At 38.4% G+C, this 19,048-nt stretch overlaps 1 protein-coding gene across 9 annotated transcripts in view; it reads right to left on the reverse strand.

Moving 5' to 3' along the window:
- si:dkey-178k16.1 (band 4.1-like protein 1) overlaps positions 1 to 19,048 on the reverse strand; it is a 115,930-nt gene that overhangs the window by 14,143 nt on the left and 82,739 nt on the right. For 4 of the 9 annotated variants that reach the window (XR_453236.4, XM_007234644.4, XM_022677307.2 and 1 more), the window contains exons 8-16: positions 18,696 to 18,783; positions 17,252 to 17,416; positions 13,284 to 13,381; positions 11,099 to 11,274; positions 9,986 to 10,161; positions 8,568 to 8,606; positions 5,976 to 6,011; positions 3,462 to 3,614; positions 1,062 to 1,886 (exon numbers count right to left, since the gene is read on the reverse strand). Coding sequence is in view for 8 of the 9 variants with exons in the window: in XM_007234644.4 (XP_007234706.3) it covers positions 1,062 to 1,886; positions 3,462 to 3,614; positions 5,976 to 6,011; positions 8,568 to 8,606; positions 9,986 to 10,161; positions 11,099 to 11,274; positions 13,284 to 13,381; positions 17,252 to 17,416; positions 18,696 to 18,783 (1,756 nt within the window). In the remaining variant the exon portion in view is untranslated. The remainder of the gene's footprint in view (positions 1 to 1,061; positions 1,887 to 3,461; positions 3,615 to 5,975; positions 6,012 to 8,567; positions 8,607 to 9,985; positions 10,162 to 11,098; positions 11,275 to 13,283; positions 13,382 to 17,251; positions 17,417 to 18,695; positions 18,784 to 19,048) is intronic. The other 5 variants (XM_007234646.4, XM_015601671.3, XM_022677308.2 and 2 more) reach the window with 5 other exon arrangements.

Here is a 19,048-nt window from a genome sequence, read left to right on the forward strand (position 1 = left end):
TATATAATTCCATCCACGGACCATAGCTTAGCTTAAACAATCAGTTAACCAATTACCTCCGTGCCCTGCTCGTGTGCAATTACACGGCCATTTTTGAACGCCTTGCCTGCAAAAGCTCATACATTTGCAAAAATGGCATTTTGGTATTTTGCTTAATAGCTAGGTGCCTGTGAGTCCTGTCAACAGCCGTTCCCTTTCTGACCGACAGTAAGAAAAGACGGGACCAGAGAAAGGCTGTTGGAAGGAGAGGCCACAGGCACAGTGGGAATTACGAGGAAAAACGTGAGCTTGAAGCTTAAGCAAATGAAAATTACATGGAGGATCCTATGGTTTGTCTCAAATGTGCAAGCAGATGTTGAGCTGTGAAGAGGAGGGAAAGGGAAAGGAGGAAGTGTATCTTCATCCAATCAGCCAGCAGCTACCTTCTAACGCTTCTAACGTTTATCAGCCAATACATACAGTACATAACATTATGGACGTGCCAAACTGGGCACTTCGCCCGTCTCTCCTCAGATACAGGTGCTTATGTTCTACGGGTAGTTTGTGTGTGTGTTGTTGGAGGGAGTAAAAACTATAAGACATGGATGTGCAGATTCATGCGATGCCTATAGTTCCAGTGAGTGATAAGCAGGATGCCAAGCAGTTGTTACCACTGGTTTCCTCTTGGTTGATTCTAAGCTGGAACTCTTGAGGCTGAGGCTGTGGCTGCAGTCAATAGAGGCAGGCTGTTTGTTGTTACGTGTCTCTCTTGTCCTCTGGGATTTTACAAGAGGACACAAAGGGGTCATTTGATCAAAGCCAGGAAACATTAGGTTTGGTGGGAAATCAGACAGCGGGGAAGAATCTCCACAATAGACCTGGTCATCTCCGGCACTAAGTCTCTGATTAACGCTGTCTGCTGGATCCTGAAATTGCTGCCTGTCTGCTCGAGGTGTCTGACGGTTTTGTGCTCTGGCTCTGGCCTCCCTATTATGGTCATCAGCAGTCGGATCTCTTTTAGAAAATGCTGCAGTGCTATCTGTGCCTATAGGTCTACTCATCTGTGTGAAAATATCCAGTACCTTTTCACTTCCAGAAGATTCCTCATTTGACTTTGTTGCCTCAGTCTCGTCAACTGATCTGCTCAGGCTTTCAGGCTGGTCTTCATTTGGCTTGACTCCCTTGTTTCCCTTCAACTTCTTTGACCTCTCTGGCTTCAAGGGGACGGCTCGTTTTCCCTCTGATTGAGAGGTAATGCTTCTAACAGAATCAGTTGAATCTTCAGACTCCTGTCTTCTTTGTGTTTTGTCTTTTCCACCTTCAGCATTTGCATGTTTCTGCCATCTGCTTCCATTATACTGATCTCTCATATGTTTGTCTACGGCTGCATTGGGCGAAGCTTCGCCCCAACTCTTTTCTTCATAGTTCCAAAAGTCCACAGTAGAGTTTACAGCATCTTCTTCACGGCCTGTGCGCATGTACCTCCTGTCGGTCCAGTGTCTCTCTGCTGGGTATTCATCATAACCATTGGTGTGAATGCTGTTCTCCACTCTGTTCTCCACATGTCTCTCATATGGGAGTCCATTACCATTTTCGTCGTCCCCAAAGGAATAAGAATCCTGGCTATGTTGGTTCCTCAATACCGAACCTTTAGCCATGCTCCTCTGAGGTTTCTCCGGGGACGGGATGGAGTTCTTCTTGGCTTTCCTCGTTACGGCATAGCTTCCCACCGCGCCACCATGAGGCGTATGGATTTTTCCTCTCATCACTTCCTCTCCTTCACGCTGAGAAGCAGTGAGTGACGGATCTATTCTAGCAGGGCTCTTGTTCTTTTCCTCTTTTGAACTGAGGGTCAGCTCTCTTTGACAACCGTCTGGCTTCTCAATCAATAAGGGCTCCTCAGAGGCCTATGTATCAATATAGAGTGAACAGTTTCAATCGCTTGCGAGGGACGCCTCTACACTCTATCACTGTAACTAATATGTGCTTTATAATAGGTATAAATGTTAAAGAGTCTGATGCAGGTAGGTAACAGTATTCAAGCCCTAAGTATAGTTTCAATCAAGGAAAGAAAAATAGGGATGAGTTCAAAAACACTAGCAAGTATGGGTGGGCGATAAGACCCTAAAATATCATCACTGCAAGTGTTTTAATGCAAACTCTATATTTATATGTATACTATTGGAACAGAATAAACGTAATCGTATTAAAAATTCAGAAGAAAATAAAATCTGTAAACCTTTGTCTATTTTGTAAATAAAATGAAATAGGGATGCACCGAACATTTGTCAACCAAAAATATTCATCCAAAGATGACACTTTGTGAAAAGACTCAATAATTTATACTGAACAATTACTTTATTTTAAGTAATATTGCAGTCTTTCCGTTAGTATAAGGATTTGTTCAGTGGCAGACTAATCAGGCCTGATTCCATTTCTCTTTTAACAATTGGGATAACCCTTCAAGCACCCAATACAGATATACTGCAGTGGACAGCTAAAGTTCAGTAACCTAGCTGCTGGTTAAATCGTTAACTTGAGCATTGTTAGTCTTCGGAAAGGGGGCAGGTGGTGCAGCTATTAAATAGTATTGTCCATTCTTTAATTCTTCTATGATGGGGAGCTGAAATTAGCTTTTATTAACTTTCATTTTTCTCTTCCACTTTAAATGCTGCAGCCTCTGCAATCTGTTGCCCCATTTAACTAACTAGCTAGCTAGTTTAGCTACTTTTCTGTCCGCAGCCACACGCAGCACTACGCATCAGAAAAAGGCCATAAAATATATTTAAAAAGTGCTAAAGTGAATTAAAAAATGTTCAGTACTTGTCCTTTAGTCAAATGGTTAATTTTGTTTCGGCCAAAACTTTTGGTGCATCCATAGTATACAATAATGGAAATGAATCAAGATAAATAATTTAACACAAAAATAATGTAATTTAACAAAAAACTCTACCACAAAACAAAAGCCAAACTAAATAACAAACCAATTACAAAATAGACTGATTTCAAACAAATATTTTTTGTTGTTTGAAAAATGTAAAAATACAATACGGTTTACTCCTACTACCAAGTAAAACGTACTTTCAAAAAAACACTAGTTGTGTTTCAGCTGTTTCTTGTAATCATGAAAATAACCTTTTGAAAACAAAACGCAAATCATTTTTAATCCGCTTAAGAATACTTCTATTACTGTTTCAAACATTCTAAGTCGGCAATTGCCAACGACATAAAAGTTCACTCTCCTCTTAAGACAAGACAAGACAAGACAATACACAATAACAAACACAGAAAGTCATTAAATAAAGATCGCAATCAACTATTTGCCCAGTGAGAGTGTGGCTCAAAGAACTGTTCTAAAGCAAAGGCTACTTTGAGTGCCTCTAAAGCGGATACGATGAGCAATATCCATATTCTTTCTAACTATATTACAAAACATCAGCACGCTACACATTGCAGGCTCTTCATAAGCCTCTTATACTCACAGCTTTTTTCTCTGGAGTGCTACCAGAAGAAGCTGCAGATAGGCGTTTCTCTCTGTGGACCAGTTTGCTGTTGGGTTCTCTCAGTGCTCTCTTCAGCTCGTTGATGCTGGCCTGATGCTTCTGCAGGACATCCTCCGGCTTATCCAGGAACTGCTGCAGAACAAACCCAGGCAAGAAAGTGAATTTACAGCAGGGCTTTCCATCATAGATTAAACAGGCACATCACAGACTGAGTTAAAAACTCATTTAACATGGGTTTTCTTTAAATACAGGCTTCTGTGGAAATACCTGCACTGGGGTGTGGCCTATTTCATAAATAACATAATTTAATTGGAGCAGCAGAAAGACATTCAAGTAATAAAAGCCTCATTTTTAAAGCAACTGTCATTTTACTTCTACTATAAATGTTTTAATAGTGTATTCTAAATTCTAAATAATTATTTTTGTTAAGATCTAAAAATAGAAGTCATTCAGAGTCGTATGTTTTTGAAAAATATATGATTTCAGAACTGGACTACATACTTTAAATCTAGAGTATACAGTATCAGTCAAAAGTATGGACACACCCTTTCTTATTTAATGTTTTTTCTTTAGTTTTACAATTTTCTACATTGTAGATTAATACTGAAGACATCAAAATGAAGGAACACATATGTTATATTTGTTAAACAAGCCAAAATATGTTTTATACTTATACTATACAGATTCTTCAAAGTAGCACTTTTTGCTTTGGATGTTCACTCTTGGCATTATTCTCTGGACTTTTTCTCCAACTGCCTTAAAGAAGTTCTAGAGGTGCTGAACTCTTGTGCACTCCTTTACTTCACACTGTGCTCCAAATCCTCCTAAACCACCCAGGTTATTAAAAAAAAAAAAAACTTTTTTTTGTTCATTCATAGCCTTGAAGTCTTTAAGATTAATCTACAAGCACAAATATTAATCAGATTGTGTATCCAAACTTTTGACGGGTACTGTGTTTGCCTCAGCACACAATATCACAAAGTTCTTACAAGAAATTGTATTGAATGTGCTGCCTGATGTCTATTTTTAATACATTGACACGCCTAAACTTCTAAGATATGCAGTATGTAAAGAATCATGAAGTGTTACCTGTGTCAGGGGACAGCCTGGAAACACCTATACCTGTACACACTGTGAGGTGATATATTGCAAGCTAAACTAAAAAATAAACTTACCAAGTTCCTTTATAAAAAAAAAAAAAAAACACTCTTAGAATGCCTTTACCTCAGCTAATGCATTTTTTAATTCTGGAAAATTTTAATTTTAATTCTTTTGGAAAAGTCTGTCAAATTCCAATTTGAGCTACAGGGTTTCTGTTCACCAGCTAAAAAAAATGCAGCTTAAAACCAGCTGGTCATCCGGAAGAAAAAAAAATATAAAAAACATATACTTGTCAAGATCTAATTAATGAGCTATCCAACTAGCAGTTACCATATTTTTTGCACTATAAGGCAAACTTAATATCCTTTCATTTCCCCCAAAAATAGTCAGTGCGCTTTATAATCCAGTGCTCCTTATGTATGATTTTACCAGTCAGGTTGTAAAGAGCAGTAAAGACACTCTGCTGAAGTGCTGGTAACCCTGGCTAGCCCAGCTGGAGCAGTATTAGCATTAGCCGCTAATCACGCCAAGTGCTTTTCGCTCTTTCGCTCTTCTAAGGTGAGTATATCGGACATAGCCTGCATGTTTACCGTGTTAAAACAAGATAACACGGCTAGTATCACCCTAGCTTACTAGAACACTCAGGGTTTCTCAGTATAGCGCTGTCGGGCGGCATTAGCTGCTAACCGTGGCTAGCGCTAGCGGTTAGCTGCTAATACTAATGCTGCTCCACACCAGCCTTAGTGAAAAAAATTGAGGAAACCTAAGCTTACTATAAATACTCACCAAAAACTGTTTTCCAGAGAGAAATCTGTGTAGATTAACATTCAGCGCTCGTTTGACTTCAAAAGAAAATATATATTTTTAAGAATGACAGTTTTCTTTACTTAGCTTAGCTTTACAGGTTTTGCCACCCAGCAGCAAAATCTGCTGAATTAGAAGGAAAACATTGCAACAACCCAGTTCCTTACTAGTGTCGCACAATGCATATTGATGCATTTTATAATCTTATAATCCAGTGCGCCTTATAGTGCACTGGATTATAGTTTTTTTTTTTCTGGATAACCAGCTGGTCTAGAGCTGGATTTTTAGCAAATCACTTGCACATATAGAGAGTAGGTTAGATCATGCTAGAGTAATTTTCCTTTATCTGTGTAAAGTAAATCTACATTCGGCTCACAAGCCTTTCCACCAAAGGGAGGTTGGACACCATTAGAAAAAGAAAAAAAAAGTACCCCATATGAACGTATGGTTCATGCTTGTGCAGTTTTTTTTTTTTTGTCCAGTTTCCATGACCTCCACTTATGACCGGACAAATATGAGGAAAGAAACTAATGAGAGGATCCTATCAGAGACAAACAGCTCAGGCAGTGGATGTGCCAGAAGTAGTACCTCCTGTTTAGGGCGTGGGGCCAAATCCTGGTCCGACTGGGGAGAGGGGTGAGGGAGTGAGATATGGTGCAAGGCGAGGCAGGGCGAGGCACAGCGAGGAAGAGGCGGGGAGGGGGGAAGACAGTGGCAGGAGTGAAGACAGGGAGGCAGAGCATGGTTGAGTTTAAAGGGCAAGGCAGGCAGCCAAACAGACAAGAGCTCAAGTCTCATAACACACATACACTCTCGCGCTCTCTCTCTCTCTCTCTCACACACACACACTCAGACACATAGTAAAGTCAGGCATGAAACTGCAGAGAGTGAACAAGGTTGTGTCAATGTCCTAAATACACCCGTCCAAAATATTACTAATACTCTCTCCATTAAAAACTTAAACTTAAAAAATTCCAAAATAATAGTGTAAAAATGTACCCAGGCCACTGACACAAATGACTTCAGCCTTTTTTAATGAGGTGCATTCATATAAAAAAGAGACAGACATATAAAGTAAAAATGCATATAAGGAAAGAATGAAATAACGTGGCAACAATGTCACCCCTAATTTTGTTAAACCTACCAAAGGAATCTAAAGTAGGAAGCAATATGTGTGCCACTCTTTGATCCATCTAAGTCAACATGGTATTCAAATGAACTAATTTGGCAATATGCTCAAACAGCTCTGCTATTTCTGTGCCATCTGTTTCAGCTCTGCTCATCCATTAAACCCACAAAGTGCACACCAAGACTGAGAGTGTTCACTGCAGTAATGAGCTTCAAGGTGATGCAGATGTAGTAGACTGCGCTTTTTAAGCTTTTTAAGTTAGAACTTAAAACAAGGGCAAAGTCTGTGATTTTAGGTCCGAGTCATTTTAAAATCACTTAAAATTGACCTATCAATGAACCACCCACAAATCTTCCAAATCTACCATCTAGGAAATGCCCATTTATAAAACATATTTCATTTTTAAACTATACATAATGCATCTCAACAATTTGAATATCATTGAAAAGTTACTTTATTTCTCAAAAAATTAAACAGAAGACCAATTGCTACTTTTGGCAGTGTGGGCAGTGTGCTAAATCCTGCCGGAAAATGAGATCCACATTTTTATATTTCATCCACAATTTTAAACTTCATTTGGAAACTATAGGACCAGAGTCTGGAGGAAGAGGAAGTGGTGAGACACACAGTCCAAGTCCAAGTTCAGTGTTTTTAGTCTTTTAGTTTCTTTAGTCTTTGTGTTAGAATTTTCTGTCACTTCATATCAAATAGTTTATGATCATATATATTTAAAGCAAATGAAGAATAAAGTAGGCTACGGCGTTGGAAACGTGATCATAATTTCAACAAACATTAAACATTTATTTAGAGCTACTGACAGCATACCTAACTAAAGCTAGTTCCTAGGCTAACATATGACAGAATCACAAGGTAGGTGAGGATGTTCTGGACTGGGTTAGGGCGTTCTGGTGTTGGTTTCCCTGACTTTGAATGATTGTTTTAAATTTAGGACCTTGAAACTAAAGGCTTATTCAGATGAGATATTTATTTTCTTTTACAGGGGATACTCTGTGATTTTATCCTTATCTGAATTGACCATGTCTGTATTTTTCTCCATAGTCCTTCAAGCAAAATACTGGTTGAATTACCTACTGTTTCTCATTGAGCTCAGTGATCGTCTGATAAATTTAGTCTTGTCTGGATTCACATCTGTGTTTATCTAGGCGGGTATCGCATTGTGTTTGGAAATAAAGTTTTTTTTGTTTGTTTTTTTTTTTTAGCCACTGCTGAGAGCTGTATCTAGTCTTTGAGCACAGGTATCATAGCTCAGCAGAGCTCCTTCAGCGAATAATAAACACCTTTCGAACCACTACTCAAAAACTTTCTGAAACAAACTTTAAACAAAATTGTTGCTGAAGAAGCAGCTCTTCAAAGGACTGCAGCTGTTGGAAAGTTTTCACTTAAAGTAAAGAAACAAAGTGAATATGTTAGAATAAGTTTTTAGTAGCCATTTTTTAGCTGTTTTAGCCTTCTATTGAGATATACTCACCTTTCTTGCTTCTGTAAGTTCCTGTATCTTAATAATTGACTATTTTAATTTTTTTTCAATACATTAATATTTGGGTCTTTGCTTGTTTAAGAGTTAAAGGTGAAAGGTTCAGGCACAGCACATGATAAGGCACAATTGCCCGGTTCCTACGCAACAACAACATCAATCTCAATCCACCTCAAGCCAATATTATGTAGCAAAACTCTAAAATTAACACTCAAACAACTCTTTTACAAATACAACCTCGAAACAAAAACAACATGCATTTGCGGATGGACCATTAATATGTCAGTAACATCTTCATCTTAAAAAAAAAAAAAAAAAAAAAAAAAAAAAGAGACTGATTCCTTTAAGAAGACACAGACTGGCTTGTGTGACATGAAAGCCATGTACACAGAAAAATCATGCTCTGTGGCGGGGTGAGCTCTGTAACAAAATACGATTCATCTCATAGCTAATCATCATGGACTTAACAGTCATGCTACTGGGATCTACACAGAGGTAGACAAATAGACAGACAGACACTCAGATAGACGGACATGGGCCAGACACCACAAAATACCTCTGCCTTAGAGTCTAGAGGAGACCCTGGCTCCTCCCTCTGCAAGCAAGAGAATGAAGGAAAGAGCAATTAGTAGAAAGCAGGGGACGGATTAAAAGCTGGCAGAGAAGGTAATCTGGATTAGATTGAAAAAATTCACAACAGGGCAGAGCAGAAGCAGGAAAGTCCATTGACAGATTAGGCAGAAGTCAGAAAGAGGCAAGTTATATTCAGGAAAGAAGAGAGATTAAGAAAACAGGCAGACCTAGAAAAATATTACTATCTGAACCCAAGAGCACCAGGAGAGAGAGAGAGAGAGAGAGAGAGAGAGAGGAAGGGAGGAGAGAAGGAAAAGATAAAGAGAAGAGCCAGGGGAAAAAGTGGTAAAAGAGCAGAGCAGGGTGGTGGAGGGAGAGAAGCAGGGACATTAAAAAGAGGACTTAAAGGAGATGGATTATATTTTGAATTGGAGGAGAAGGGAAGGCCAGAGGTGAGTGTTAGTCAGCTGTTAGCATAATGTGGTTGGACTCCTCCAACTTCTCATAAACTTCTGCTTAAAATACCAGTACAAGCTGTGAATTGCTGGGACGTCATACTTTTCATAACCTTTTCAGTTACAGTAAAGATCATTTTATGTATTTAATACATACTGCTACTTAATTTTACTTGTCTTCTATTATGTTATTTCATAACAAGATCTGAAGGCTGATTCATACTTTTGTGTTGAGTCAACAGATAACCTAAAGTATAGCCTGTGCAAGTGCCTATGCCATTCTGAGCGTTTATACTTGTGCGTTGGTGTGTCTGCAGAAGCAAAACTGACCTCCATCCCTTAAGAAATTGACCTACTATCAGCAGATCACCCCTAAACGAACAAGGCATTTATTATCAACACTGTCAACTATCAACAACTATCAGTGAGTAATCCAGTAATCCAAAAATAGTCAACAAAGCAAGCCTGACAAGGGCGACTGTTGTGGCAAACCTGCAAAAGAAATGGCAAAGGCCAGCTGCTGTGTCTGTACGTTTTGGAGTTTTAACCTGGCTGTCAGCATCCTAGAAATGCAAAGGTGGGAATATGATGTTCAGCAGACCAATTGCAGTTGCTGCAGTCTGCAGCTTTGGCAAAGGCTACAGCTTAGGGTCTGTGGCTGTGCGTAGGCTACAGTTTAGATTCAATACAAAAGCATAAATTTGCCTCGAGACTGCTTTAAAAAACGTAATATAATATTAAATATTGATTATATCCTGCCATTTGACATTTACATAGAATGTAGAGTCTAAGATCACACTGACAATCTGGGATGTATCATTTACACATAAATAAAAAATACATTTTCAAAATAAAGTCTCAGAATTCAATTCATGTTTCTCAAACATTTGGATTGTACTTTTGATCTATATTGGCATTGTTGTATAAAAAATATTAAAAGTCATACCTTCAGCTCCATAGTTTTTGATGGAGTAGCTTCGCTTTCAGAGTCTCTATCTTCAGGCTGATCCTGCTCCTGGTCAAAGTACTGCTCATGACTGGCCTCCATGTACTCCATGCTAGGTGTAGGTTCACTGGGTGTGTGCTGAGACAGTCTGTCCATAGTGTCCCCCAGAGCAGAAGCTGATTGTCAAATAATATTAAGAAAATACATTAAGAAAATGCACATGCAACTCTTATTATATGGGTAAGCCTTTTTTTTAGTAATGTTTTATCAGTGAGACTCTATGTGAATGCATCTGTTCCAAACTTCCATGTATTGAATTTGTGCAGTACAATTCTGTATAAATTATATGGATCTGACCAGAACAATGAGACAATATTCAATTTAATTCAATAAAATATGTATGCAATGCTTCATACTTTATATAAACATTCAGTCTTAAGAATAAATGATTTGTGCATCAAATTTGAACAAACCTTTTTGCTTTATTCTGGGTTCAAATTACCAGACTTAGCAGTAGCAGTATATAACAATAATAATCATAACTAGAAAATAACATTTCCTAAATGAAAACCCATAGTGATTGCTCAAATTAAGTGTTTTAAGAGAGCTGCTTTTGTATTGCAATGTGATTGCTAGGTGTTGCTATGATATTCTGGGGACTTGCTTTGGTGTTGCCAGATGGATGCTATGGCATTCCAGGTTGTTAATATGCAGTTGCTAAAGTGTATGTATGGGATCCCAGGTAGTTCTAATGGAGTCACTAAGTGACTGCTATGGTGCAGGTAAGTGATTACAAGGAGGTTGCTATGGTGTTGCTAAGTGGTTGTCCAAGGTGGTTGCTGTGCAATGCGAATTGGTTCCATAGCAGTTGTTTAATAGTTGCTAGATGGTTGCTAATAGAAGTTAGATGGATGCTAACGTGTGGCAAGGTGACTGCTAGGCAGCTGCTATGGTATCCAAGGTGCTTATTATTGTGTGTCCGGTGATTGTTCAGGTGTTGCCAGATAAGGTTGCTGCAGTATTCTGTATTTGCATGAATATTATGTACGATAATTATTTACAATATATTCAGCTTGTATTGCTCAGCTCTCAGAAGAAACACACAGAACATACCTCCATCTAGACTGCGGGACAGCATGTACCTCCGGCTAATTGAGCGCTCAAACTGTGGGGCCGGCCTGTCAATCAGAGCGCTAGCCTGGCGTGTCTGCGCCTGGGTCCGCCCACTGTAGCGGAACTTGGATCCAATCACCAGAAAGCCTTTGGGTGGAGGCTCAGGAGAGACCAACCTATGAAAAAGGCCATTCATTTAAACAGTCTCTATTAAATCAGAATAAACCAAGTTTCAATTTTAACAAAGCAACATCTCCCTTTCTTTTCTTGTCTTTTCTCACAGTTAAAGCTTCCAATTATCCCAAAAGAGGTAGAAAGCCACACTCCACGCAGTTCATTCAGGCTGATTATTATTTCTTAATGTGAATATCGTTCTCATTCATTCCTCTGCAGTGTTTACCAGACTCCTCATAGTGTGAAATGCGTTTACGAAATGAGGAAAAACGATGAGGGGAGGAAAGAAACAAATATCTGTCAGAGCATTGCAGATTGAATTATTCCTTTCTCTAATAAAAAAAAGACAAGAAAAGAAAGAATAGTGCTGAGAAGAGCTTCAACAATATGCTATAATATTAGTGTTGCACAATTAATTCTTGCTATTGATACAACACTGATGCATACGTTAAACGTTTAGAATGGCTTGTCTAATTTGTATTTGCTCATATTTCACAGTTATAATTATTAGTTAAGACTTAATTAATATAGGCTCTACCATTGTCTGATGTATTTTGGCAGACAGTTTTATAAGACCATGTTATACAGCCACTTAAACTTACTAAGGGAATATTATGTAGCAGCTGTAACCTAAAATAAAAGCTTCATAATCATTTTAATGCTCCATTTACTGTAACAGGCAGAAGGTGTCTGTCTGGTTACTGAAACTCTAGGCTGGAATACTGCTAACTGCACTATGTAACTTTGGAGACCTTAAGACCTAATTTGCCTAACTTGAGTCATACTTGGGTATAATTATGTAATAATACTGTACTATTGTACTATATGTTCTTGCAAAATGGTGGAGCTACATTTCTCAGCTGGCCAACAAATCAACATAAACATAAAATCTCACATAATGCTACTTTAACCTTCTAGGGGCTACACATATGTTGAAAAGTCAAATTCAATGTTTTCTGATGTTTCCAATAATATATTTATTATAACATTGTGTAATTAAAACTCGACCAACAGCAACTCAGAAAGTCAACAAAGACATTTATATACAGCTCTGAAAAAAATAAGAGACCACCTAAAAATGATGAGTTTCTTTGATTTTACCCAATTGAAAACCTCTGGAATATAATTAAGAGGAAGATGGATGATCACAAGCCCTCAAACAAAGCTGAACTGCTTGAATTTTTGCACCAGGAGTGGCATAAAGTTATCCAAAAGCAGTCTGTAAGAATGGTGGAGGAGAAAATGTCAAGATGCATAAACACAGGGTTATTCCACCAAATATTGATTTCTAAACTCTCAAAACTTTATAAATATGAACTTGTTTCCTTTGCATTATTTGAGGTCTGAAAGTTCTGCATCTTTTTTTTTTTGTTATTTTAGCCATTTCTCATTTTCTGCAAATAAATGCTCTAAATGATAATATTTTTATTTGTAATTTGGGAGAAATGTTGTTCGTAGTTTATAGAATAAAACAACAATGTTAATTTAACACAAAGATACATATAAATAGCAAAATCAGAAACTAAAAGTGTTCTCTTAATTTTTTCCAGAGCTGTATAATTTCCGAATCAACTTTTTTTTTTGTCAAAACAAGGATCAGTATATGGGGAGAGGGGACAAGCTTCCTACAAAAAACATAATTTGGACAGTAAGATCAGAACAGAACCATCTGAATCATGATTCCTAACCTTTGGACTATAGTGTAGAGTGTATACAAAAACTGTAAATCAGACAGTAATCAGCTGATCACTTTTAATGTAACAATATAAGCAGCACTAGTAAAACCTGAACACATAGCCATGCAAATTAACCATAAGAACTGAAAATAACACAAACTTTTGAAAAATGTTGAATGCGGAGATCAGATTTGTAACAGTATTATTGAACGTCCAACACTGTTGAAAAAGCACTTTTTAAAATGACCGGTGTATCAGTGACCAATGCAAAGTATATCGGGCACATCAGGCACTAGTGCAAGGTGATGAAGGAGGTGCAGTGGTAAAGGGCCTACCTGAAAAACGTGTGGTGTTCAATGCAGACCTTCCACAAGCGCTTGGAGGCTCGATGGTTGGGCAGCTTGAAGCCAATGGTGCTCTCAAACTGTTCGTACTGGGAGTGCAGGGAAACGGGTGCATGTATGTGTAAGGGGAGTGAAGGGAGAAGGGCAGCGTGTTACTACAGATGAGGTGGTGCAATAGGTGCAACTCAAGACTACTTGCAAACAGGGCATGCTTCACTGAGCTTTCAAATTAAGATACCTACAGCCTACAGACAGACGTGAGCGAATGTCCGAAATACTAACCGGCAGACTGAGGATATGTGGATGTGCAAAAGTGCCTAAAACTTTTCCTTAGCAGATTAAGACTAGGGCTGAGAGATGCATAGAATCGTGCTCTTATGTTTACCATATTTTTCGCACTATAAGGAGCACCATACTGTAAGGCACAATATTAACAAATGTCTATTTTCTGGTCTGTTTTCATACATAAGGTGCACCAGATTTTAATATGAATATGTAAATAAAACTGTAATAAAAAAAAAAACTTTCTTTTAAAAGTCAAACAAGTGTTGGATGTCAATCTACACAGATTTTTCTCCTGAGAACTGTTTATTTGGGTGAGTAAAGCACTTCTATTTATTTACAGTAAACTTAGATTCCATAATTTCCCCAGACTAAAGCCTAGCATTAGCATTAGCGGCTAATAGCTCCAGCAGTTCTAGCTGGGGTTAGGAGCAGGCTACAGGTCAAAAATACTCCCCTCTGAACAAGGGAAAAAAGGGAGCGTGGTTAGCAGGTAATGCTAATGCTACTCCAGCAGTGCTAGTCAGGGTTAGTAGCAGGCTACAGGTTGATAATACTCCCCTCCAAATGCAGAAACAGCAGTTAGCAGGTAATGCTAATGCTACTCCAGTCTTAGTGCTGGAGAACTAAACTGAAAGTCCTGTATAACACTGTACTTTAGAGAAGTGGCTTTACTGCTCCTTACAGCCTGACTGGTAAAATTCATACATAAGATGCACTGGGTTAAAAGGTGCACTTACAATTTTTGGGAAAATGAAAGGATTTTAGATGTCTTATAGTGCGAAAAATACAGTATATCATGTACATGTTTGTGTGTTTTAAAAAAACATTTGTTTTACTATTATTTTTGAATAGTTATTAATAGAATTTGTATTTTTTAAAACTTCAAATTGGCTTGTCTAGAATGTTGTACATTTTCCTGTTAAAATAAAATCTACCATAACAACACACTCACTGACAAAAAATAATGCTTCCCCTGCTGCCTTGTAAAAGGGCTCTTAAAGGCTTTAAAGTGGTCAACCTCCTAGTACATGTGTTCCACATCACTCATAACCAGGATTCCAACTAGTATCTTTCAATAGGACGATGCCCGTCTACACAAGAAGGGTTTCCCAGGAATGTCTCTTCCAGACACAACACTGGCTGGAACACAAGCTTTGGCAACCTATGAGTGTAGAGCAGATCTAGATCTACAGGCCCAGCAACAACATCTGTAGGCAAATGTGCCGCAGGGTGCCATGGGGTACCTGTACGCCTTGAAGCACAACCATATCTCATCTTGTATCCAGACAAGAGGCAACTCAACAGGGTACTAGAGCCTACATTTTTATTTTCCCTAATAAACCTATACTTTCGCTTTAATATTGTAATCCCTTTTACATACCATAATTACATTCACAGATATACACTTTAAATTGATTCCAACACCTCCTTCTTGCTGCATTATTGCTTTTGTCAATGAGTGTATATTCCCCATTAGAGGGCCGTGTGGAATAATACTTAAAAATGTATATGTATTAGGGATGCACGATATTGGAAAAAATGATATTTTGACGATATACAGGGGTTGGACAATGAAACTGAAACACCTGGTTTTAGGCCACAATAATTTATTGTCCCGACGGACAGTTCTGGTGGAAACAGGAGAGTTGAGGTGCACATTTAATTATGCCGTGATTTGGGCAGCCGTGGTTTTAGGATTTTTGGTTACAATCCGGGTTAGCACCCGAACATCCCTTTCAGACAGCTTCCTCTTGCATCCACAGTTAATCCTGTTGGATGTGGTTCATCCTTCTTGGTGGTATGCTGACATTACCCTGGATACCGTGGCTCTTGATGAATCATAAAGACTTGCTGTCTTGGTCACAGATGCGCCAGCAAGACGTGCACCAACAATTTGTCCTCTTTTGAACTCTGGTATGTCACCCATAATGTTGTGTACATTGCAATATTTTGAGTAAAACTGTGCTCTTAACCTGCTAATTAAACCTTCACACTCTGATCTTACTGGTGCAATGTGCAATTAATGAAGATTGGCCTCCCAACCTCCCATACTAAAATCACAGATGTTTCAGTTTCATTGTCCAACCCCTGTATATTGCAGTAATCAGCCCTTTAATTGGACATTTAAATTGGCTGTTAAAAGGTAAATAAGAGTGATTTTCTGAGATTAAAAGTGTGATTTCGGTTAACTGAAAATATCTGAGCAAAACTGTGCAAGACGGAGGTGCACAGCTTTCCACAGGCTGTCAGCCTCTGCGTTAACAATCACTCGCCCAGCCATGTGGAGGCCATGAGGTTACCTCGTGTTTATGGCCGCCCTCCCCCTTGTGGTTCTCAGGCAGCAGCAGCCTGTTACTCACACAGACACAGAGACAGCGCTGTTCACTCAGAAAATTACAACGCTGTGTATCGATTTCTTGTGTGAAGCAGCTAAACATTGCACCATGACCTGTTTGATTTAATTGCCTAAAGTCATATTGAACATCCTGCGATGTGACTATTGCGCATGCGCACATCGCAATGACGATGCTTAAATCATATATCGTGCAGCCCTAATATTTATATGTAAAGAATGCTAGTCACTTTACATTGTTTACATCCTTTCACAATACATTAATCTGCATTTCAGTTACGAACATGTCCCTTCTTTGTGGTGGCTATATGAAGATGTAAGTTAATATGACATCTTAAAAGGAAGCAGCACAATGGCTTTGGTTTCTGTATTGGGAGTCTTAACTTATTCAGAGCAGAGCTGAAAGGAGCAGGCACGCTGCATGTGCTTCTGGAGATAATCACATTAAGAGAAGAAAAGCCGGACCAGCAAATTGAGCGGGCTTCAGACTTCCAACACAGATAACCACCTCTAGAGCTCCTTCCTTTACTACCCCTCCTGTCCTTCCTACCCTCCCTGGCTCAGTTTCTCTGAAGATATTTTGCTTTGTACTTTGTGACTGTGCACTGCTGAGACACAGGATCAAAAGACGGTGAAGTATCTTTGACATGATCAGTGGATCTCAAGTCTTTGCTATTTTAAGATGCTCTGATTTGAAAAGCCAGCGCTGTAAAACATTCTTTATCTTTGTAATAAAAATAATATTGCTTGTGAAAGTCAGATAAGTTGAGACACATACAAAATATATAATTTAATATAATAATATTTATATCATTTTTCTCATTGTGTAATCTCAGCAGTAAAAATATCAGCTGTTTGTTTCTCATCCTAGCTTAGCCTCATGATAAGTTAGGAAACCTATTTCTGTCTGCATTATGCAAACAAGCATCAAACAGCAGAAACCCAAACATAATAAATACAGTTTAAATGTGAATGTCAGTATTTGGAAAGCTGCCTAATTAAAGTAATGTGCCTAACTTATCTCCTCCAGCTCTTCTGAATGTAGAGGATGAAATGCTACATAACTCTAAATCAAGATTTAAGGCCAATTTGTCTCCTTTACCCATCGATATAAGAAGATTAAAACTCTTAAGCTGCTAAAAAACAAAATGAACAATGAGGTCATTCCCTTATCTATGTATCAACATGTACATATTAAAAGGGCTATATCTAAAATCCAAGTTTAATCCCATTATCAGTATCTGTAAGGACTTGTGAATCCAATAAACATGCGTGTGTGTGAACAGTGTCTAAGAAGGAAACCTTGAAAAATTCAAAAGACCTTTTTCTCTACCTCTCCAGGGCGGATTTTGATGTAAAAGTTGCTTCTCTTGTAGGAGATTTTCAGGATCTTGGGCCAGGCAAAGCGGTTTATGCGCAAGCGGTCTCTGTAGATCAAAAGGCCGCTGGCACATACACCCAGCATGATGTCAATGCCCTCTGAGTCCTGTACACACACACACACACACACACACACATCCAAACACAGAACAAGGGGTAAGCTTGGGAAAAAAAAACTGGAACAGAAAAGAACACTAAAAATGTTTTTTTTTGTTTTTGTTGTTTGTTTTTTTTTAAATCTCAGGTGAATGCCATTAATGCATTAAGATTGTGATGCTCCAGACCTTGCCTTGCATTGTCTCGAACTGGAACCCATTCCATATGTACCACATTTTTCACAATATAAGGCACACCGGATTATAAGGCACACTATCAATAAATGTCTATTTTCAGGTCTGCTATTATGCACATGTCGCACTGAATTATAATGTGCATTTTAAGCGACACTATTAAGGAACCAGGGTGTTGCTATGTTGTCCTATTAATTTAGCAGGTCTCACCTTTGGGTGGAGGTAGCTAACTACGTTAAAAAGCTAGTAAAGCTAAGCTAAGTAAAAAAAAATGTAGTCTTAAAAAAAAAAAAAAAAAAGACTTATTTTAAAGTCAAACGAGCGCTGGATGTTAATCTACACAGATTTCTCTCCTAAAAACTCTTTATTTGTGTGAGTAAAGTGCTTTTATTTATTTACAGTAAGCTTAGATTCCCGAATTTCTCCAGCACTAAGGCCTGGAGCATTAGCATTAGCAGCTAACTGCTCGTGTTTAGTGGCTAATGCCGCCCGATAGCGCTACACTGAGGAACCCTGAGTGCTCTGGTAAGCCAGGGTGATATTAGCTAGCGGTTCTTCCCACGTAGTTTGTTTCAACACGGTAATCACACAGAATACAGTATGACAATACTAGCCTTTGAACAGAGAAAGAGCTAACTAGAGCTTATCGTGATTAGCAGTTAATGCTAATGCTCCTCCAGCAATGCTAGCAGCAATGTTAGCAGCAGTCTACAAGCCGATAATACTCAACTCTGAACAGCTAAAGATCTAGCGCTTAGCGGGTAATGCTAGTGCTACTCCAGCCCCTTACAACCTGATTGGTTAAATTCATACATAAGACACACTGTGTTAAAAGGCGCACTGACAATTTATGTCTCCATATTCCAAACTTTTTAAACATTTTTAAGATAATGCATTAATAGGTTATTTTTGAACAAATTAAATTACATTTAAATACACTAAATTTACTCTCAATGTTTTACTTCTCATTTCATATATCATATATCAAATATTATACACAGTATATAAGAAATATTTAGAACAGACATTTTTAAACAATGTATTTATAGAACAGAATTAGAGTGTAATGTAACATTTAAAGTTGTTCAAGTGTACCTTGGCATGATGGAGATCGACCCCGTACATAGAAAGTTTCTTCGCATTCTCCAGAAAGTTCACCTCAGCCTCTGCAGGACTCATACCCCTGCAGCAGAGCACATGATGATTGTTATTATCATCACCACCACCATTGCAGTTATAATTATCATTAACTTTATAGCCGTCCTCATCATCAGCATCATCATCATTATAATTGTCATTCCACCTCACAATATAAAAAATAAAAAAAGAAAAGCAAAAACTAGAGGGCCTGAGATTAAAACTTTCCCTTTCTGCAAAAACACCCACAGACTAGCCTGTTTTAGAGGACACCACTGATTGTGACAGCTTTTTCCCCTCAGTCTGGTCAC

The sequence above is a fragment of the Astyanax mexicanus genome, chromosome 13 (assembly GCF_023375975.1).
Source record: "Astyanax mexicanus isolate ESR-SI-001 chromosome 13, AstMex3_surface, whole genome shotgun sequence".
NCBI lineage: Eukaryota > Metazoa > Chordata > Actinopteri > Characiformes > Acestrorhamphidae > Astyanax > Astyanax mexicanus.